The 24,183-nt window shown below is 43.4% G+C and overlaps 1 protein-coding gene across 1 annotated transcript in view; it reads right to left on the bottom strand.

Moving 5' to 3' along the window:
- GASK1B (golgi associated kinase 1B) overlaps window positions 1-24,183 on the bottom strand; it is a 60,062-nt gene that overhangs the window by 7,961 nt on the left and 27,918 nt on the right. Inside the window, exon 2 of the mRNA XM_075860300.1 lies at window positions 4,101-4,315. Coding sequence (XP_075716415.1) covers window positions 4,101-4,315 — 215 coding nt within the window. The remainder of the gene's footprint in view (window positions 1-4,100; window positions 4,316-24,183) is intronic.

Genomic DNA, 24,183 nt, shown 5'->3' with positions numbered 1-24,183 from the left:
GTCTCTGTATTTTATTAACTCGAGGCAATAAAGCTGGTATCTGAATTAGAACCACCCGGAAAGGAGCCTAGAGTATGATTCCCTGAAGTTTGCTAACATGGACTCTGTAGACGTGGGGAATGTGACTGGGTGGTGAGGAATGCTGCGACTATTGACAAGTGTTATGCATTGCACACATTGAAGACTCAGAACTACTGAACTACTTATTTGAGTGCAAAGTGCAAAAATATTTAGTGCAGTAAAAATAACATTTGAATTGTAAGGAGTTGTATGTCATATCAGGCATGAAATATCACATGCTCAACTTTTGCAATGTTGTAGTTACATATAAAAAAATAAAAAAAGGGTATGTTAAAACATGATTACCTAGTATCACCAGTAAATATAAATCTCTAGATGTGGACTACAGCACTCAGCAGCGTAGGTCTGCAATACAGAGTCAAAAGTAAACATCATAGTATAAAGCCATGATTGGGGTTGACACTTCTTAGGAAGTAGGGCAAATTATAGAACAAGCGCGATGTTACATACAAAGAGACAAACTTACACAACGGTTATGTCAATGGAGTCTTTGCGTAGGAGGCCCTTCCGATTCTTCCTTTTGTGGGCTCAGGTCTGGTTTCCACTAAAGTTTGCGTCCCATGTTGTGCTCTGTTAATCTAACTATGACTTATAGAGCACAACATTGACTGCACAACATGGACTGCAAATTTTAGTTGAGCCCGCCATATGAAAGAATCGGAAGGGCCTCCAATGGAAAGACTCCACTGACAGAACCTTTGCGTAAGTTTGTCTCTTCGTACACTAACATACCGCTTGTTCTATAATTTTCCATACTTTCTAAGATGTTTCAACCCCTATCCCTGTTTTTTACGGTGATGTTTATGCTTAGAATTGCGGATAACCATTCATTTATTTTGTAAATTTACCCTTATCGCGGTTGGCAGATTACGATTTACCTATTGTGCTGCATTTATTGGTGCCTCAAACCTATTGGTAGTGGCACGGTTTACTGTTTTTTTATGATTTTAAGTAAATATAAATCCTTGAGTTCTTCTCTTCTCTCAGGTTGTTAAAAACTATATTCAGTCATTAAATAGTTAAGCTCTATCATCGATTGATAACTAATGGTTGTCATTACCCAAGATTTGCCACTCAGCTTTCCCAGACACCCAATTTGCCTAGTCATACCATAATATACTAACCCCGTTCCTTTCTCACTGTATCGCTATCGTCTGGATTTTCAGGTGGAGAATCCACCGCGTATTACAGTAGCAGCAAAGTGGATGAGACTTAAAGAGGCTCTGTCACCAGATTATCAAATCCCTATCTTTTATACCGCCATATTGAATATTGGTAAAGGCCCTCCTGAGATTTCAGATTATTGATTTCCCAGGAAGAAACCCAGTCTGGTCTGGACCCACCAGGGAAGGGTTAACTGCCATATGTCGATTGGCCAGCACTTTAGTTAAGATTTTCATGTCTGAATTTAAAAGCGATATAGACTGGTAGGAGTCCACCTTCAGTGGATCCTTACCCTTTTTGGGATTAGAATAATATTTGCATCAATCATAAAAGGGGGAAGTTTTACCTGGGAAAAAGAAGCAATAAAAACATTGTAGAGGTGTTCTAAAAGAACACGTTGGTACCCAATATAACCCTCGTAAGGAATTCCATCCAGGCCTGGGGAATTTTTTTTGGTAGATTTTTAATCACATCCCTTAAAGAGGCTCTGTCACCAGATTTTCAAACCCCTATCTCCTATTGCAGCAGATCGGCGCTGCAATGTAGATAACAGTAACGTTTGTTTTTTTTCAAAAACGAGCATTTTTGGCCAAGTTATGACCATTTTTATATTTATGCAAATGAGCCTTTCTTACGTACAACTGGGCGTGTTTAAAGTTATGTCCAACTGGGCGTGTATTGTGTGCGTACATCTGGGCGTTTTTACTTGTTTTACTAGCTGGGCGTTGTGAATAGAAGTGTATGATGCTGACGAATCAGCATCATCCACTTCTCTTCGTTACCACCCAGCTACTGGCAGTGCACAGACACACAGCGTGTCCTTGCGAGATCACGCTGTAACGTCACTCACTTCCTCCCACAGGAACTTCATCGCGTCGGATGAGCGAGGACACGCTGTGTGTCTGTGAACTGCCAGAAGCTGGTTGGTAACGAAGAGAAGTGGATGATGCTGATTCGTCAGCATCATACACTTCTATTCACAACGCCCAGCTAGTAAAACAAGTAAAAACGCCCAGATGTACACACAGAATACACGCCCAGTTGGACATAACTTTAAACACGCCCAGTTGTACATAAGAAAGGCTCATTTGCATAAATATAAAAATGGTCATAACTTGGCCAAAAATATAAGTGTGGAGGAAATTTCCACCCCAGATTTAGCTGCGAATCTGCAGCAGAATCTACATGTCGAATGTGTGCGTATTTTCACACAGACTTTGTGCACAGATTTTGCACTTTGAATTTCAAAACGGCAGCATGCCATAAAATACACATCGATCTTTTACTAATTTTGTTAATGGGGATTTTTTAAATCCAATTCTCTTGCATTGCATTGTAAATTGCTGCGGATATTTCGTGCAGAGTTTTGAAAAGTCGAAATAATTACGCCATTACTTCATCCTTCATAACATTGGAGACTTTGGGATAAGTGTTGAGAGTAAAGTACTTGGCTGCACATAGTACCTACACAATTAGCAATGGATCCAACCATTCTGTTTTCTATTATGTGTGCGGGGGACGGGAGAATGTTTTATTTGGATTCACAACACCTTTATTTGACCCTATTTGTTCATATGAAGGTTTGGAATAATACCATTAAACTACAAGACCAATAAAGAATAACTGTACGGGTGAATGGACACTGCAAACGCACCAATTCTGCACATTCATAAAGCTCTTTGTTTCAGATGTATTTTTTCCTAGATAAAAACCTTCCTAGGACGTGGGATTACAAGGGTTACACTCTCACATTTTTCCCACTCATCTGACTGAGCTGTTGATAGGGCCTATAAGATGAAAAGCCGACACCTATTAATAAGCTGACACGTATTCTGAAGTGTGACACACTCCAAACTATTTCTAAAAGACTTGTACTATGTTTGGGGTCAATATAATCCTCACATGATTTTTATATTACATTCCAGACATAGCATAGTCACGAAAGGACAGTTGTGTATGTTACGGCACAAAGGAGCCATTACTGTAGGGAGCCATCCTATTTTTGTCTTCTAAATTCTTTCTGCACAAATGTATTATCTATAACTAGAATATAGAGACACTATCCACATGACATGTCACTGGTACAATAAATATGTTTGTTTCAGGTTTCACATTCTCATTTAAACATAATAGATTTGTATTATGCAGTCCAAAAACAAAGACCTTCTGATTATGAAGCACCTACTGTTGGTGCTCTAAAGGTATAGTAAACGGGTGCTCCGGTATTAAAAACACAGGTTTTATTTTATATACCACATGTGTATACATTTATTGTCAATTGCAAGCTCAAAGACCATGTCAGTGTTGAATAGTGCGATTGCTCACATGTTGACATCCGTACAGCACTCTCTATATACATGAGGTATACACTGAAATCTATGTAAAGTACCCTGCATAAGATAGTTCTGTATATGCGTTAAAGTCCTGAGTGATTACAACTACACCTTATCAAAAATAGTGCTCCCATGTCCTATTAAAAGTTACCTAATTATAACATGTACAGCAGAGCTTGCCTAAGTTTGGATGATGCCATGTCAGTACCTTCTATTAGGCCTTCTCTTTATGATGTACAATTTAGTGCCCAAAAATTACAACCATACAGTGTACAAAAAACTCTGCCAAATAAATAAACTAGGAAATATAGCTACATCCTGTTCAGCTGTCTTTCCATAGGTTCAGGAAAAAATCAGACTGTGGGTGAAAGCTCCAGTTGACCAGGCTATAATTGCCACCGGCACCCCTTCAGTACTAACAGATGATGCACCCTGTGCGACAGACAGGTTGCACACCCCTAAGGCTTGTCCTGATGTTTGGTCAACATTAAAACTCATTATAGTAACAATTTGTTCCCTTACTTGAAGAAGAAAATCAAAAAGTGCCATCTTGGACCACTCATGATGATGAATTTCTGGACAGCCCAGATCTGCTTTGGGGACTTTTCCATTCAACCAACACTTATGTGTAAGGATCTTTTGGTAACCTCTCCATTTGAGTTTTATAGAAGATTGTGTGATGTTGTCTGTTGGAGATAAAGAGGAATCCCACAAAATAACTGGACATGGAAGGACATCTGCAAAACAAAGAATTTGCTGCATTTTAGTTTATTGGTGCTGATAAATGGCATGTGAGCATACATGTAAAATAACTGCCTTATATTATAAATTGTATGATAGAGCAGCTTTCAAGACATTATTAAGCCCTATTCACACTAAAGTCATGACTTCCGTTATTAACAAAGCCTACACAGCTATGATGTGAAGGAACACATTGACTTATAATGTGGATCTTCTGATGAAACGGAGACTATCGCTAGTATGAACTCAGCATAAGCTTTTTTATTCTTCAGGTTCTACATATGTAATATTATAGATTTCTTTTAGACAAGCCAATAAATCAACCATTTTATTCCTAGCTACTTCAAGCATGTAATCTCTACTTTAACATCTGTTAAATGTTGCTTTAAAATATTCCCTCATCACCCTTATTCTGTGTGAGAATGCAACTGAACTTTACATTCTTTCAGAAAATATGTAATCACATAACTTTGTTGAGTGACATATTCAATGCATATCTTGCACACACACACACACACACACACCCGCGAGCCTCCCGCAAATCGCAGGCCGTGCACATGGCCGCGGCCATTATTTTCAATGAGACTGGGCCATGAGCAATGAGGCTCCTGGGCCATGCACGGACCGTGAAAACCACAGTCGTGTGCATGGCCCCATAGAAATGAATGGGGCCGTAATTCTCCCATGGATTTTCTGTTGGACTTTCTTACCCTACAAGTGAGGTTTTTTTTCTATGACTGTGTGATAATCCAGAATATTTAATAATCTTGTAACTGGAGTTGTCAGGGCAGAGCAGTGGCGGATTACCATGGGACTCTGGGGTCTACATTTATTTGTGTTACTGTATACAGTTTGGTCCAGAATTATTTAGACAGTGACACAAGTTTTGGCATTTTAGCTGTTTACCAATACATATTGAATATACAGTTCTATAATCAATATGAACGTAAAGTGCAGACTCTCAGCTTTAATTTGAGGGTATTCACATCCTAATTTGAGGAAGGGTTTAGGAATAACAGCTCTTTAATATGTAGCTGCCTCTTTTTCAAGGGACCAAAGGTAATCAGACAATTATCTCAAAAGATATTTAATGGGCTGCATGGGCTATTCCCTCATTAATCCATCATTAATTAAGTAGGTAAGAGGTCTGAAGTTGATTCCAGGTGTGGCATTTTCATTTGGAAGCTGTTGCTGTGAACCTACAACATGAGGTCAAAAAAGCTCTTAATGCAAGTGAAACAGACCATCGTTAGGCTGAAAAAAATTAATAAATCCATCAGAGAGATAGCACAAATGTTAGGAGTGGCCAAACCAACAGTTCGGTACATTCTTGACAAAAAAAAAAGAGCTCACTGGTGATCTCGTGAACTCCAAAAGGCCTGGATGACCACGGAAGACAACAGTGGTGGATGATCGCAGAATCCTTTCCATGGTGAAGAAAAACCCCTTCACAACATCTACCCAAGTGAAGAACACTCTCTTGGAAGTAGGTGTATCAGTATCTAAGTCTACCATAAAGAGAAGACTTCATGACACCAAATACAGAGGATTCACTACAAGGTGCAAACCATTAATCAGCCACAAAAATAGAAAGGCCAGATTAAACGTTGCCAAACATGTAAAAAAGCCAGCCCAGATCTGGAACAGAATTCTGTGAACAGATGAAACTAAGATCAACCTGTACCAGAATGATGGGAGGAAGAAAGTATGGAGAAGGCTTGGAACGGCTCATGATCCCAAGCATACCACATCCTCTGTAAAACATGGTAGAGGCAGTGTGATAGCATGGTCATGTATGGCTGCCAAATGAGTCACTAGTGTTTATTGATGATGTAACTGGAGACAGAAGCAGCCGGGTGAATTCTGAAGTGTTCAGGGATATACTTTCTGCTCAGATTCAACAAAATTCAGCAAGGTTGATTTGACGTCACGTCAAAGTACAGATGGACAATAACACAAAACATACTGCGAAAGCAACCAAGGAGTTTTTTAAGGCAAAGATGTGGAATATTTTGCAATGGCCAAGTCAATCACCAGATCTCAACCTGATCGAGCATGCATTTCACTTGCTTAAGACCAAACTTAAGGCAGAAAGACCTGCAAACAAGCAACAACTGAAGACAGCTGCAGTAAAGGCCTGACAAAGCATCACAAAGGAGGAAACCCATCGTTTGGTGATGTCCATGGGTTTCAGACTTCAGGCAGCCATTGCTTCTCTACAAAGTATTAAAACATTTTTTTTATTTATGGTAATGTTAATTTGTCCAATTACTTTTGAGCCCCTAAAATGCGGAGGCTGTGCAGAAAAATGGTTGCAATTCCTAAACGTTTCACAGGATATTTTTGTTCAACCCCTTGAATTAAATCTGAAAGTCTACACTTAAATTGCATCTCAGGTGTTTCATTTCATATCCAATGTGGTGGCATGCAGAGGCCAAATCATGAAGATTATGTCTTTGTCCAAATAATTCTGGACCTAACTGTATGGTTGAATAAGCAAGGGGACAAAGATGTCTAGGCAGCAAACTCTGCAGTCTTCAGAAGTCAACATTACAGCCACAGCCAGATAGAGAAGAAAAGGGAACGTCTACAATCTGAGAAGACATCACCTGTGAGTCACTTGATTTAGAGAGGGTCTGTCACTTCTCCTGACATTTCTGTTATAAAAAATACTTGTATTCCACAAAATGTCTGTGTGTAGCCCAGGACTAATAGACAACTGGGTGTTACCATTACCCTTGTCAAGAGGATATCTCCCTTTACAGTCTGATTCTGTCAGCGATGATTAGACACTGTCAGGAACACAGTTGTTTGACAAGGAGAATGGTAACACCCAGTTGTCAATGCAATCACAGGAAGGTGGTGTTGACTATAGACATGCATGGCAGGGGTGCCTAAGTTTGAGGAATAGCCCAGGGCTTATGGTCTGCTTAATCCATCACTGGAGCAGATGAGTAACTTGAAGTTCCAGGTCCCCAATGCAAAATCTGTACAAGGGCTCCTCACTTACCATGTGCCAATTATGATACTGGTGTCTTCTTATGTGGCAAAGAAGACTTAGGGCTCATTTGACACTATGACCCAGGTGCCACAACAAATTCTGCAACCCCTATAGCTACCCCCTGTGTCAGCTAGATATGCTTTAGTTGTTTACTGCGTTCACAACTACATAATGTATGATCAAGTTTTCCAGAACTTTATGTTGCCCACATTTTAAGGCAAAATGCACGTATGGTTGAATTGGAAACTTTTGTCAACATATATTTAGAGAAGATATATAAATATAAAATAAATTACAGCTTTCACATCCTGTAATTACAATGAATTGTCATATAACTGTGGGATGTGATACTTTGTGGTTAACAGTCTTTATCCAAAATAAATCCTATATTTGTGCTCGATGACGTGATCAAAGACCGGGGAATCCCTCTGCAGTCAGCCGTAGGGACCTAGAAAGGACCCCAGGGCTGTCTGTTCAGTTTGCCTGCTGTTAGGGCACACTATGTGCTGCCCTGACAGCAGCCTGTGTCATAGTGACACAGTGTATTGTATTAGTATACAATTTTTTTTCTAATAAGCCACGCCTCTAATCCACCCAATCCCCACCCATACACACCCGGTTCAGCCCACACATTATCTTGCTCCGATAGTGCCTTCCACACAATATAATACCAAATAGCTGTCCCCACACAGTATAATGCCCCCTAGCGGCTACCATACAGTATAATGCACCCATAGCTGCCACCATACAGTATACTGCCCCATAGATGCACCCATACAGTATAAATCCAGCACAGATGCCCCCATACAGTATAATGCCCACACAGATACCCCCATACAGTATAATGCCCACACAGATTCTCCCATGCAGTATAATGCCCATACAGATGCCCCCATGCAGTTTCCCCATGCAGTATAATGTCCAATTTCCCCCATACAGCATAATGCCCCCTTTAGCTGCCCCTAGTGCCATGCCCTGGTAGATAGTGACACACTGCCCATGTAGATAGTGCCAATGTACATAGTGCCACAGTGTCCATGTAGATAGTGCCACACACCCCTTGATGATAGCACCAACCCCCTGTAGATAGCACCATTGGGACTCCCTCTAGGAGTGGAATCACCATCCAGAGCATAGGCCAGGGATTCCGCTCCTACAGGGAATCCCTGATATCACTGTCCATATATGGTCAGTCGCTACTACTTCAGCAGAATCCCTGTTGCCCACTTTGGCCGGGGATTCCGTTCCAGGAGGAGCCCCTGGCGTCACTGTCCATATATAGACAGTGACCTCAAGGGTTTCCTCTAGGAGCGGATTCCGCCCAAGGAGTAGCCAATAATTCTGAAGCAGGGAACCATCAGCTCCCTGCTTCAGAATTAGTTTAGAGAAGAAGATTTGAGGGAGCTCCTCTGCTCGATGAGGACTCTCCGGGCACAGCGCTACTTTAAGCGCTGTGCTCGGGGAGCCATTGACGTTTCTGTCCATATATGGACAGTGACGTCAGTGGCTATTCCTTGAGCGGAATCCCCGTTGCTGACTTTGGCCGGGGATTCTGCTCCAGGAGCAGCCCCTGACATTAATGTCCATATATGGAAAGTGCCCTCAGTGGTTTCCTCTAGGAGCGGAATCCCCAGCCAGATCATCGGCAACGGGGATTCCGCGTAAGGAGTAGCCACTGATGTCACTGTCCATATATGGACAGTAACGTCAAGGGCTTCCCCGAGCACAGCGCTGTGCCCGGGGAGTTCTCGGCGAGCGGAGGAGCTCCCTCTGCTCCTCCGCTATGAACTAATTCAGAATAGGGTTCAACTGTATCTGCGTCCTGAGGACTCAGATACAGTTGACAGCGGGACATTACCCCGGCCACCTGGGACAGGGGGACACCGTCCAGAATCCGGGACTGTCCCGCTGAAGCCAGGATGTTTGGGAGGTCTGGTAAAGGAGAGTTATAAAGCAAGGAGGGGGACCACCATCAGGTGCCCTCTTCACACAAAAAAGCACAAATTATACTGAGGGATAAAGCATATTATTTGTCCTTCTGTTACAATGTATCATAAGAGACTCTTCGTTGTTTCTTAGGCCTCATTCACATCTCACGTCGTTTTTCCGGGAGCAATAGCGAAGCAATAGTGTAGTCGACTACGCTATTGCCTCCAGCACAACGACAGGTCTGGTGCACATCAGAGACAAATAGATACCATGGGCACCAGATCCATCCCCATTGAAATCAATGGTGATGGAAACGGAAACCTCTGGTTTCCGTTTGTGTCAGTTTGTGTCTGTTCAGGGTTCCGTTCTGACGGAATGCGCCGACATAACGTCAGAACGGGACCTCAACGCAGATGTGAACGAGGCCTTAGCATGTTCTACCGCATGCTACAACTTCCAACAACAATTCAAAAGTGTCACAATACCCACATTTAGCCACGAGCTCTGCCAAATGTCATTGTCACTGTTTAGCTCTATCCGTAGTAGAAGCCATTGGATACAGCAGATCTAACAAAAAGCCACAGAGTGGGAGCCAAGCCAAAGTGCTTATTACAGGGAATGCAACCTAAACAAGGGAAACCCCTGTAATTCATTTTATAAAATAATCTGCTGATTCCCAAATGGCCTCATTTGACTCATGACACATTTTTGCACTTATAATATATAGAGTAGAACAGTACAGGGGCGGACATACCATTGGTGCAAATTGTGACCTTTGTCACCTTAAAGCAGCCTATTTCTGTCTATTAGATTGCATGTAAATGTCTGAGGTAACACATTTTATTGCTAACAATAACTGATGGTTTATTACACCGCGTTCCAAATTATTATGCAAATGTTATTTTTCGCTCATTTTCGCTGATATTCCTAAATAGTCGATGCAAATGACAGTCAATATAATCTTCAAGTTTATTGAACAAATCTCCTAATGATAACTCAAAATGCACTGTTTCAAATTATTATGCACAACAGAGATGAAAACATTTTAAAGGTTGTAAAGAGAACTAAAATGGTAATTTGTTGAATTTGCAGCATCAGGAGGTCATATTTAAAGAAATCAAAAGCTCTTTCAATCAAAAAAACTTAACAGGCCAAGTTACATGTTAACATAGTACCCCTTCTTTGATATCACCTTCACAATTCTTGCATCCATTGAATGTGTGAGTATTTGGACAGTTTCTGCTTGAAAATCTTTGCAGGATGTCAGAATAGCCTCCCAGAGCTTCTGTTTTGATGTGAACTGCCTCCCACCCTCATAGATATTTTGCTTGAGGATGCTCCAAAGGTCCTCAATAGGGTTGAGGTCAGGGGAACATGGGGGCCACACCATGAGTTTCTCTCCTTTTATGCCCATAGCAGCCAATGATACAGAGGTATTCTTTGCAGCATGAGATGGTGCATTGTCATGCATGAAGATAATTTTGCTACGGAAGGCACGGTTCTTCTTTTTGTACCACGGAAGAAAGTGGTCAGTCATAAACTCTACGTACTTTGAAGAGGTCATTTTCATACCGTCAGGGACCCTAAAGGGCCCTACCAGCTCTCTCCCCATGATTCCAGCCCAAAACATGACTCACCAACCATCCACTACTCCATCCATCTGGACCATCCAGGGTTGCACGGCACTCATCAGTAAACAACACGGTTTGAAAATTAGTCTTCATGTATTTCTGAGCCCACTGCAACCGTTTCTGCTTGTGAGCATTGTTTAGGGGTGGCCGAATAATAGCTTTATGCACACTTGCAAACCTCTGGAGTCCCGCGAACCTCAAGGTGTAGGATCCTCCAGAGCTTTGCAAGGTTCGCGGGACTCCAGAGGCACCAGCAGCTTCAAATACCTGTTTGCTGCTTTGCAATGGCATTTTAGCAGCTGCTCTCCTAATCCTATTAATTTGTCTGGCAGAAATCTTCCTCATTATGCCTTTATCTGAATGAACCCGTCTGTGCTCTGAATCAGCCACAAATCTTTTCACAGTACGATGATCACGCCTAAGATTTCTTGAAATATCCAATGTTTTCATACCTTGTCCAAGGTATTGCACTATTTCACACTTTTCGGCAGCAGAGAGATCCTTTTTCTTTCCCATATTGCTTGAAACCATGAGGACACTGAGGATTTAAAATCGGCAGCATGCTCAGATATCCGTTTGGGAAAATGTTCGGCAGCATGGGGATGAGATTTGTTAAAATTTCATCCAAATGGCTGGGACTGTAATCCACTCTGGATTTCCCGCAAGGAAAATCTGCAGCATTTCCGTCCCGTGTGCTGGAGGCTACAGTTGCATAAATCTGGGGCATACAATCATACAAATGCAATTCAAACGTACATAATAAGTTTATACAAAAATAACAAATTACTTTTGACAGCATCTCTTTTCAATATTCACAATCAACTGAGTAAAATTAATACACACAAGAAAGTTGCCTTCGAATTAAAAGCTGCCCGGCATTTTAGTGCAAATACTCAGTCATCTGAGAACTGCAGAGCTAACAGTTACTCAAGTCACTCATGTATAGCCTCACATACTGTATGTCTTAAAAAACTTTATTTTGGCAGAATGCAAAATTAACTTTGTTTGTCAAATATGTATATCTTGTTTTATATATATATATATATATATATATATATATATATATATATATATAGAGAGAGAGATAGAGAGAGAGAGAGAGATATAGAAAACTTTCTGCTCTGTAAGTAGTTTATTTGTTGCTGCCAAAACCATAATGGAACAAATTACCTTTTTAAGGGGAAAATCTGTTAACAACATTAGTGACACAAAACAATCGTATCAGCAGGTAACAGACACATTTTTAGTCTGAGTCACCTTCCTGAGGAAACTGCTTGGAGATAAGAGAGTGCAGGAGCATTACACAAAGTGAACTCCGACACTTCTTGTCTTATGTTGGCCAGTGGCCACACACATCATTATTTTTTAGCAGGATTAAGCACCACATAAACAAATGTACTTACTTGCAGACTTACAAAAAACATTTACATGAAATATAAAATTTCATGTAAATATACTCTATAGTAGGCATATGAGACATATGAAGATGAAGTAGAGAGGTGGCCAAGCATGTGCATATGGGAGTCACAAAAACAGCTAAGACTTCGTTCACATCTGCGTCGGGCTTCCATTCACATGTTCCATTAGACCATTCTGTCAGGGGAACCCATGAAAAGGAAGCCTGATGCAGATGTAAACGAAGTCTAAGCAAGTGCAATATCCAGTGATATCCTGTGGATATGTCATTAATGTGGTTTTCCAGTCCCTAAAGATTGATGATCTATCCTCAGGATAGACCATCAATAGCTGATCGCTCGGGGTCTACCTCCCGGGACACCCGCCTAGCAGCTGTTTTGAAGGGGGTGCAGCACTCGTACGAACGCTGCTTCCCCTTCATTTCTACTTGCTTACTATGAATCATCGACACTGAAGTGAATGGGAGAAGAAGGCTGCAATACGGTCCCTGTCAATTTCTGCTACATGTGTGTTGATAATTCACAGTGTCTATGAACGTGCACCAATAGCGCCGGTAGAAATTGTATATATTTGCAAGTGGAAGTTACATTTTAAAATTTGTCCCCCTATTTCATCCTTTTTCAGGATATCCTTGCGGGGTATTTGCACCATCATGCGCCACCTTCCTCCACCATTCAGGCAACAAAACATAAAGTAACTCTGCTCGGCTGAGCGCTAACTAAACACGTACTCAGTGATGAGCTGAACTGTAACACCGGAGCTCAAGAAAAACTCGTACTGGCCAGGAAGGGAATGTTAGGCCCCACTACCAACCTGCCTACCATTCTGTTAAAATCCAGGCAAGAATTTGGAAATTTGGAAATTACCAAAGTCCTTAGCAAACTACTCCTTGCTAAGGAAACTCAGCTTTCCTGGATTCCTTCTATCTCATCCAGCTTTCCCTGGAGAAGAATCTCGTGGAAATATAGTGATCCCCTACCACTTTTTCTGTCATTGTCTCAGATACCCTCCCCCTTTATTCAAATCTGTAGGGACAGACAGTTTTAACCATAAAGCAGTGTGTCCTGGACAGAGCATATGCATTCCCTTGCAGTTTGCCTGACCTGTGCTCCACTGAAAATTAAAAATGTTATAATGTAAGAAACCACCTTGTGACTCTTGTGTTTCACTCTTTGGCCTGGCTCATCCAAGTAAGAGGTGGTGGTCTATAACCAACATGAACTTTCGGCCCAACAGGTAATACCTCAGGGATTCTAGGGCCCACTTGATTGCCAAACATTCACGTTTAACAATACTATAATTTTTTTCAGGAGGTGTAAGCTTTCTGCTCAGATATGTGACATGGTGTGCTTCTCCCCCAATTTCTTGTGAAAGGACTGCTCCTAACCCTACATGAGTGGCGTCAGTCTGTAGATAACCTGCTTTCTCAAAGCACACTCTTTAGAGTTTGCTGTTAACCCCACTGTCCTAAGTGAATCCAGTACTGCTTGCACTTTTGGCAAGTGACTTTCCCAGTCATCTCTAAAAATTATAATATCGTCCAGATATGCAGAAGCACATCTATTGTGGGGTTTAAGTACTATGTCCATAAACCTTTGGGAAGTTGCCAGAGCCCCATGTAACTCAAAAGGCAAAACAGACATACTGGAAGAGATATGAGGTGACAAATGCAGTTTTTTCTTAAAGAGGCTCTGTCACCAGATTTTGTAACCCCTATCTCCTATTGCAGCAGATCGGCGCTGCAATTGAGATAAGAGTAACGTTTTTTGTTTTTTTTAAACGAGCATTTTTGGCCAAGTTATGACCGTTTTTATATTTTTTTGTAAATGAGGCTTTCTAAAGTACAACTGGGCGTGTTTAAAGTAAAAGTACAACTGGGCGTGTATTGTGTTCGTTACATCTGGGCGTTTTTATTTCTTTTACTAGCTGGGCGTTGTGTATAGAAGTATCAGCCACTTCTCTTCACAACGCCCAGCTTCTGGCAGTGCAGACACAGCGTGTTCTCGAGAGATCACGCTGTGACGTCACTCACTTCCTGCCAGAGGCACCAGAGGCTACAGTTGATTCTGCAGCAGCATCAGCGTTTGCAGGTAAGTAGCTACATCGACTTACCTGCAAACGCCGATGCTGCTGCAGAATCAAATGTAGCCTCTGGTGCCGATGTGTCCTCGCTGGTCCGACACGATGCAGGACCTGGGGCAGGAAGTGAGTGACGTCACAGCGTGATCTCTCGAGAACACGCTGTGTCTGTGCACTGCCAGAAGCTGGGCGTTGTGAAGAGAAGTGGATGATACTTCTATACACAACGCCCAGCTAGTAAAAGAAGTAAGTAAAAGAAGTAAAAATATCTAGCATGGCCGAGTCTCTTAATAAAATCATCAACTCTTGACATTGTATATGCGTCAAACTTTGACACCTCGTTTAAATGTTTGAAAATGTTTTTTTTTTTGTTTTCTTGTGTATTAGTGTGTGTTAATAAACTTTGCAAATACATTTTATTAAAAATTATTTTAACTTTTTGAGATACAGCTGCTTTGTATCTAAAACCGCCAGTCCCGTGGACCTGACTAGTTCAGTGACAGCGAGTTCTGCACCTGTAAGCTGTCACGATCTGTGGGTATGTGGACCCACTGGGCCATACCGCCATACCGCCGTAAACGCCCCGAAAGACGCCTGAAAACACTGCGTGTGAACATACCCTAAGGGTATGTTCACACGGCCTATTTTCGGCATGTTTCAGGCTGTAAACTGCCGAAAAACGGCCGAAAAATTGGAAGCAGAACACCTCCAAACATCTGCCCATTGATTTCAATGGGAAAAATGGCGTTCTGTTCCGACGGCCGTTTTTTTACGGGGCCGGTTTGAAAGATGGCCGCTTAAAAAAACGGCCGCGAAAAACAACTCAGGGCTAAACTCAGGGCAAACAACATCAGTAACATTTTCAGTACAGGTTTACACTTCTTCCCCGCTATAAGTCTCAGAATAGGAGAAAGTCTCTTCCCAGTATTAGGGTATGTTCACACGCAAACTCAAAAATGTCTGAAAATACAGAGCTGTTTTCAAGGGAAACCAGCTCCTGATTTTCAAACGTTTTTTAAGTTCGAGGTTTTCACTGCGTTTTTTACGGCCGTTTTTGGAGCTGTTTTCAATAGAGTTTATGAAAAACGGCTCCAAAAACGTCCCAAGATGTGACCTACGCTTATTTTTCGCGGCCGTTTTTTTACGCAGCCGTAAAAAAATGGCTTGTCAGAACAGAACGCCATTTTTCCCATTGAAATCAATGGGCAGATATTTGGAGGCGTTCTGCTCCCGATATTTCGGCCGTTTACGGCCCGAAAAACGGCTGAAAATAAGCCGTGTGAACATACCCTTACACTGGGCAATAGTGACTTAACCACGCCCACTTTGTAACAGACTGCACCACAGGTTGTGTCTACTGTGACCACAGCAGTAGGGTACTCTCTAGTTTCTCCGTGGATGCACAGTATGTCCACTGTATGACCCCGGTTCTTGCACTAAAGTCAATAAACTCCCAGAGTCCAGCAATGAAATGACTGCACAGCCTCCTATTGACACCATACACATTGGGGGTTCTGACTCAGTCCCTACTACAAAAAAAAAGGGGTCGTGCAAACAGAGAAACCTGTCTAGAAGTGTTGCAGTCCATTGGCTCGGTCGTGAAAGGAACTCTTGGCAGCAATATGCCCAAGTTCCTGGCACCGTTAACACCGTACGTGGCCCTGTTCTCCAACCTGAGACACAAATTCAATTGAATACTATGGCAGAGCAGGAAACTATCCGCTTCCTGCTTTGCCATTCACTTCTCCTGGAGCAGAATCCCTGGCCAGAGCATCGGCAACGCTCTGGCCAGGGATATTGCTTGTAGAGGGAGCCCCTGATGTCACTGTGCATATAAGGACAGTGATGTCAGGGGCTCCTCCTGCAGCGGAATCCCCTCCAGAGCATTGAAGACACTCTGGCCGAGGATTCCGCTCATAAAGGGACAATGAAGTCAGGGGCTCCTCCTGGATCTCCGGAATCCCTGGCCAGAGCAGGGATAGTGGATATGGATAGTGATGTCACGGGCTCCTCCAGGAAAGGAATCCCAGATGAGAGCGTGTGGCACCATCTACAGGGGAGGGGGTGGCAGCTACAGGGGGGCTGTGTGGCACCAACTACAGGGGGGCTGTGTGGCACCAGCTACAGGGGGGGCAGGGTGGCACCAGCTACAGTGGGGGCAGGGTGGCAACAGCTACAGAGGGGGCCGTGTGGCACCAGCTACCGAGGGGGCTGTGTGGCACCAGCTACCGAGGGGGCCGTGTGGCACCAGCTACCGAGGGGGCCGTGTGGCACCAGCTACCGAAGGAGCTGTGTGGCACCATCTACAGAGTTGTGCAGCAAAAAAGATGACGGAATGGCGGCGCTCCTCTGAGACTATATAAGTGGTGAAAAAATGTGTAGGTTGCCAGCTGCCATCCACCTCGGTCCCTCAGTGCCAATGCCTAAGTGCCTGGGACAAAATATGTATAGGAAGGCAGGAAAAAATTGCAGTCTAAAAACGGGCATCGGCGTCAGGCTCAAGAGGATAAGGAACAGATGAGGTAAGTATGATCAAGGAGATCTTTAATTCAGAGGACAACGCGTTTCTGGACCGGACTGGTCCCTTCGTCTATGACCAAAGACACCACACCCTAAGGCCTTATTCACACGAGCGTGTCCATTTTGCGTGCGTAAAAAGTTCCGTGTGACATCCGTTTACGGTGCGCATCTGCGTTTTACACGCGTGTATGTCATCTGTATGTTACGCTTTTTTTTACGTCCGCAAAAAAACGTGTGCTGTCCGTGTGTGTGTCCGTGATTTTCACGCACCCATTGACTTCAATGGGTGAATGATGCGCAAAAACGCACAAGTATAGGACGCAGACACACGCTGCGTGCAAAACACGTCTGAATGGCCCCATTGAATTGCATAGGTCCGTGTGACGTCCATTGTTTTAATGCGCGTAACACGAACGTGAAATACGCTCGTGTGAATAAGGCCTAAGTGTCCCTGGAACAAAATTTGAAAGGTTGGCAACTATGCGATAGTAACACACATTTCCCCTGATGACAGTGCCACACAGCCCCCTGTAGATGGATATTTTACCTGTGATAAGAAGAATGAAAGATATAAGTCTGTTTTCTGATCAAATAGAATAGGTTTGGAGGACTCTGCTGCACTGTAAACGCGGTGATTGCTGGTGCGAAATGAGAGCAGCGCTTAGCCAACGCCTCGAATTATGACGTCACTGAGCAGCCGAATTAGGGCGGAATTTGTCGAAGCTAGGGTAGTGAGTGCTTCGTGAGCTCACACACTGCTAAGAAGAGGAGGAGAACCATATACACAGATGTGTAGACTGGTATACGGACTTCACATAGAAACGTTCAAAGAAGCTTTTGTTTACCCAGAGAAGGAAACTTAGTAACGGGGTAAAAGCAGGGAAAATTAACCGAGTCAAAATAAAAAAAATAACACCTATTAGTAAATTAAAATACTATTATTAAAAATGATTAATTTAATAAAAAATGTAAATTATAGTGACCAATTAATCATATTTTACCAAAGTTTGTTTCTGTAGAAATGCTGCAGGAATCCGTAAGTTTTTACAATATATCTATTTAGCTGTATTCACTTCATATTAAACAGAGTTCATAGCCGAAAAATCCTGTCCATACGGTGAGAGAAAAACCATGTACTTCCAAGCGATTCTGCATTCCACCATAATCCCTGAGAACACAAGGCATACACAGAGTATGTTCACAGTCAATGGGTGGAGGCATGTAAATTCGACTTTTCACTTTACCCATACTATATGGATTCTTCCAGGTGTATTTATTCAGTATATCTAAAATTCCGATCAGTGACACACCGATCTACCCTATATTGCAGAAATCTCCTTTTCTTTAACAAATATAGAAATAAATGATATACTAGGCTAGTAGGTTTGTTGAAAGCGGTCACATTTTTTCTTAAACTGCTGCTGATCCTCTTCTTATATTCATCTTAGAACTAAGCAAGCCTGTGCATGATGCAGTTCTGAGGCCCTATATCTCAGTAATGAAGTCTGCCATTTCTGTTTCTGTGAAGAAGAGATGTGTCTGCAGTTAAGCTAAAATCTTAGGCGCGCTACGTACTCTTTATAGAAAGCTTGCAAGTAGTAAAAGTGCACATAACAGCTGAACCACAATATTTTCTATATTATCTTCTGTACAAACCGGTACAGCTGCTACAATAATTTTCTTGCTGTAAGTAATATATTAAACAGGATCTGTTAGCTCTTCTGATATTTTATGTTGAATACAATTATTTGATAAAATAACAATTCTGGAGCATCTTTTCTTAGAACTCTGCATCGTGCAGCTCCTCTGTTATTCCTCCTGGAAATGTATGAAAAATACTGGGTATTCCCATTCCTCTTCTCATTAGTGTGCGTCTCTACACAGGCTAACACTGTCAGCTAGTGGCGTAACTACCGCTATAGCAGCCATAGCGGCTGCTACGGGGCCCGTGGCATGAGGCACGGGCCCCCTCATCCGCTATGGCTGCTACAGCGGTAGCGAAACCACATTTAATAGTGTCTGCGTCCTTCGGATGCAGATACTATTGAACACTATGACAGAGCAGGGAGGTATCTCCCTGCTCTGCCATAGGCTACTGTATGCAGTGGCGCAGCTCTAGGGGTCACAACGGTCACAATTGCAACCGGGCCCCTAAACCTGGGGGGGCCCACAAAGGCCCCCTTAGCCACACAGCGCTCACCGCGCTGGTCCCGCTTACTGAATGCTGGAGCAAGGAGCTGACAGCTCCGTGCTCCAGCATTCACTCTGCCGTGAGCGGCTCGGCGCAGGCAGGAGCGATGTAGTGACGTCATCGCCTGTCTGCCCCGAGTCACTCACAGCACAGACCGGAGGAGAAGGATCCTCCACCCGTCGTGGGAACAGGGATAGGTAAGTAATTATGTTATTATTTTTCTATTAGGCAGTATGGGGCATTATACTGGGTAGGGAAGGGGGGCTGATATGGTCGCTGCTGTAGGAGCATTTTACTATATGGGGCGGCATTATACTGTATGGGGCATTATACTGTGGGGACAGCTATGGGGTCATTAAACTGTGGCGGCAGCTATGGGAGGCATTATACTGTGTGGGGCAGCTATAATAGGCATTACACTGTGTGGGGGCAGCTATGGAGAGCATTACACTGTGTGGGGGCAGCTATGGAGAGCATTATACTGTGTGGGGGCAGTATGAGGGGCAATGTAGTGTGTGAGGACAGCTATGGGGGAGCATTATACGGTGGGGTCAGCTATGGGGGCATTATGCTAAATGGGGGGATCTGTTTGGGCATTTTACTGCATGGGGGCATCTGTGTGGGCATTATACTGTATGGGACATCTGTTTGGGCATTATACTGTATTGGCATCTGTGTGGGCATTATATGGTGGCAGCTGTTGGGGCATTATACTATGTGGGCTGATCATCGATTGTCCCTCTTTGTGATACTTGAATTTATATCACAGTCTACAGGGAGGGCTGTATAGCACTTTATGGGGAGGCTGTATAGCAATGTCTACAGGGGGGGCTGTATAGTACTGTATGGGGAGGCTGTATAGCACTGTCTACAGGGGGCTGTATAGCACTGTATACAGGGGGCTGTATAGCACTGTCTACAGGGGGGCTGTATAGCACTGTCTACAGGGGGGCTGTATAGCACTGTCTACAGGGGGGCTGTATAGCACTGTCTACAGGGGGGCTGTATAGCACTGTCTACAGGGGGAGCTGTATAGCACTGTCTACAGGGGGGGGGCTGTATAGCACTGTCTACAGGGGGCTGTATAGCACTGTCTACAGGGGGGCTGTATAGCACTGTCTACAGGGGGGCTGTATAGCACTGTCTACAGGGGGGCTGTATAGCCAGGTCTACAGGGGGGGCTGTATAGCACTGTCTACAGGGGGGCTGTATAGCACTGTCTACAGGGGGGCTGTATAGCACTGCCTACAGGGGGGCTGTATAGCACTGCCTACAGGGGGGCTGTATAGCACTGTCTAAAGGAGGGAGCTGTGTGGCACCCAGTGGAGGGGGGCCCAGTCAAAAGTTTGCTATGGTGCCCAGTGTTTCCTAGTTACGCCCCTGCTGTCAGCACTGATTGAACAGTGTCAGGGAATGTTTACATATGACATTTTTTATTTAAGTTTTTGCCACGAGTGTGGCATACACGGCAAAAATGCAGCCGGCTTGACAGAAATGGCGCAGTTCTGTCGCGATTGTGTTATAAACTGCCTCAAGCAAATATAGACTTAGGCCCTGTTCACACAGAGTTTTTTGGCGCTGATTTTGACACGGAAACCGCGTCAAAATTAGCCCAAAAATCTTGCAAAAATGCCCCCTATTGATTCCAATGGGAGGCAGAGGTGTTTTTTTCTCAGGCAGCTTTTAGCCGCTCGCCGTGTTTTCACCTCAATAGGAGGCAGGCATAAACGTTTTTATCTTATGAGAACAATCCCAGTCTATGTGCCCTATTAGGGCATATGGAAATCATAGACGGGGAGCCTCGCACTAGACCCCCTCCTGTGAGCCAGAACTGAGAGCTGCTCTGGCAGACTCAAGCTGTCCATTTTTACATCATTTTAATGTCCGCCATGTAATACTAAATTTCTGGCTGGCAGGTTGCCGCAGCCTCCCCTGGCTCAATCAGCTGTTTGCCAAAAGTGTTGGACCCACGTTGATTAGCTGACCACCACAGCTGCTACAATGTGAAAAGAGTTCTCTCTAGTGAGACAACCCCTTTAAGTGTCAAGTGGTCCCAGCTCTCAGAATAATAAAATGTGACAACCTTTTAAAATGGTGTTTCATTACCAGTGAGTATATCATGAAATGTGCATTCTAAATGAGCTCTGTTAGTTTTTTAAAACGTATAGAGCCCCATTAATACTGCGTACTGCTATTGTTAGGCCGGATTCACACGAGCGTGTGCGTTTTGCGCGTGCAATAAACGCAGCGTTTTGCGCGCACAAAAGGTACATAACAGCTCCGTGTGTCAGCAGCGTATGATGCGTGGCTGCATGATTTTCTGTTTTCATCCATAGTTCTTACTGCTGTTGTGCGAATCACGCGAGTCACACGGAAGTGCTTCCGTGTGCTGCGCGTGATTTTCACGCACCCATTGACTTCAATAGGTGCGTGATGCGCGAGAAACGCACAAATATAGGACATGTCGAGAGTTTTACGCAGTGGACACATTCTGCGTAAAAATCGCTGACTGTCTGAACAGCCCCATTGACTAACATAGGTCCGTGTAAGGCGCGTGAAAATCATGCGCGTTGCACTGACGTACAGTGAAGGAAATAAGTATTTGATCCCTTGCTGATTTTGTAAGTTTGCCCACTGTCAAAGTCATGAACAGTCTAGAATTTTTAGGCTAGGTTAATTTTACCAGTGAGAGATAGATTATATAAAAAAAAAAACAACAGAAAATCACATAGTCAAAATTATATATATTTATTTGCATTGTGCACAGAGAAATAAGTATTTGATCCCCTACCAACCATTAAGAGTTCAGCCTCCTCCAGACCAGTTACACGCTCCAAATCAACTTGGTGCCTGCATTAAAGACAGCTGTCTTACATGGTCACCTGCATAAAAGACTCCTGTCCACAGACTCAATTAATCAGTCTGACTCTAACCTCTACAACATGGGCAAGACCAAAGAGCTTTCTAAGGATGTCAGGGACAAGATCATAAACCTGCACAAGGCTGGAATGGGCTACAAAACCATAAGTAAGACGCTGGGTGAGAAGGAGACAACTGTTGGTGCAATAGTAAGAAAATGGAAGACATACAAAATGACTGTCAATCGACATCGATCTGGGGCTCCATGCAAAATCTCACCTCGTGGGGTATCCTTGATCCTGAGGAAGGTGAGGGCTCAGCCGAAAACTACACGGCGGGTACTTGTTAATGATCTCAAGGCAGCTGGGACCACAGTCACCAAGAAAACCATTGGTAACACATTACGCCGTAATGGATTAAAATCCTGCAGTGCCCGCAAGGTCCCCCTGCTCAAGAAGGCACATGTACAGGCCCATCTGAAGTTTGCAAATGAACATCTGGATGATTCTGAGAGTGATTGGGAGAAGGTGCTGTGGTCAGATGAGACTAAAATTGAGCTCTTTGGCATTAACTCAACTCGCTGTGTTTGGAGGAAGAGAAATGCTGCCTATGACCCAAAGAACACCGTCCCCACTGTCAAGCATGGAGGTGGAAACATTATGTTTTGGGGGTGTTTCTCTGCTAAGGGCACAGGACTACTTCACCGCATCAATGGGAGAATGGATGGAGCCATGTACCGTCAAATCCTGAGTGACAACCTCCTTCCCTGCACCAGGACATTAAAAATGGCTCGTGGCTGGGTCTTCATACAGCCAAGGCAACAAAAGAGTGGCTCAAAAAGAAGCACATTAAGGTCATGGAGTGGCCTAGCCAGTCTCAAGACCTTAATCCCATCGAAAACTTATGGAGGGAGCTGAAGATCCGAGTTGCCAAGCGACAGCCTCGAAATCTTAATGATTTACAGATGATCTGCAAAGAGGAGTGGGCCAAAATTCCATCTAACATGTGTGCAAACCTCATCATCAACTACAAAAAACGTCTGACTGCTGTGCTTGCCAACAAGGATTTTGCCACCAAGTATTAAGTCTTGTTTGCAAAAGGGATCAAATACTTATTTCTCTGTGCACAATGCAAATAAATATATATATAATTTTGACTATGTGATTTTCAGTTTTTTTTTTTTAGATAATCTATCTCTCACTGGTAAAATTAACCTAGCCTAAAAATTCTAGACTGTTCATGTCTTTGACAGTGGGCAAACTTACAAAATCAGCAAGGGATCAAATACTTATTTCCTTCACTGTATATCACGTTCGTCTGAATAAGCCCTTACTCATCAGTAAAGAAGTGGAAGTCTGGATTCCCATATATCCGGCGATCCAGCGTGGCACAGAAATGCCAGAGGGAAACTGATCCCAGAACTGATCCCATGTTTTCCAGATGTCTACTTTAGTCAGACAGAAACACGTTGAGTGCAGCATTTTCCAGTCTGGCTATAGTCCATCTATGGACGCCGGACAAAGTGCACAGCGATAAAGCGATAAACTACTGGCCGGATGTAACTGACATATGTGAACCCAGCCTTATTTGGGTTTAGCACTGCTAGGTTTCACACCCCAAAGTTTTGATGCGTTTCCGGGGGCATTTTTGGGGTCAGTGACCTTTTTTTTAAAAAAAATGCAGAAAAATGGCATGTGTTTTGAAATGCAGAGAAAATATTGTAGGAAGCTTTAATCAATGAACTCTGTAGCCAGTGGCAAAACTATAGGGGTCGCATCTGCATTCAAGCCCCTAAGTTCAAGGGGCCCACAGGCCCTCCTTTCATAGCAGGTCATTCCGGGCCCAGTACACAATATCCTGACGCTGGCACTTGGGTCTGATGAATTTCGTAGAGCCTGATTTAGGGGTCTCGTCTGGGGTCAGACTAAAGGGTCTGATCTGGGGTCGGAATTAACTTAGGGGTCTGGTCTGAGGTCTGAATGAACTTATGGGCCTGATTAATTTAGGGGTCTGGTCTGGGGTTGATTAATGTGGGGGTCTGGTCTGATTAATTTCAGGGTCTGCTCTGATGTCTGAATTAACTTAGGGTTCTGGTCTGTTGTCTGAATTTATTTAGAGGTCTTGTCTGGGGTCTGATTAATTTAGAGGTCTGGAGTCTAAATTAATTTAAGGGTCTGGTTTGAGGTCTGAATGAACTTAGGGGTCTAAATGAACTTAGGGGCCTGAATGATTTAGGGT

The sequence above is a fragment of the Rhinoderma darwinii genome, chromosome 1 (assembly GCF_050947455.1).
Source record: "Rhinoderma darwinii isolate aRhiDar2 chromosome 1, aRhiDar2.hap1, whole genome shotgun sequence".
Lineage (NCBI taxonomy): Eukaryota > Metazoa > Chordata > Amphibia > Anura > Rhinodermatidae > Rhinoderma > Rhinoderma darwinii.
This window is presented reverse-complemented; position numbering and strand designations above follow the sequence as displayed.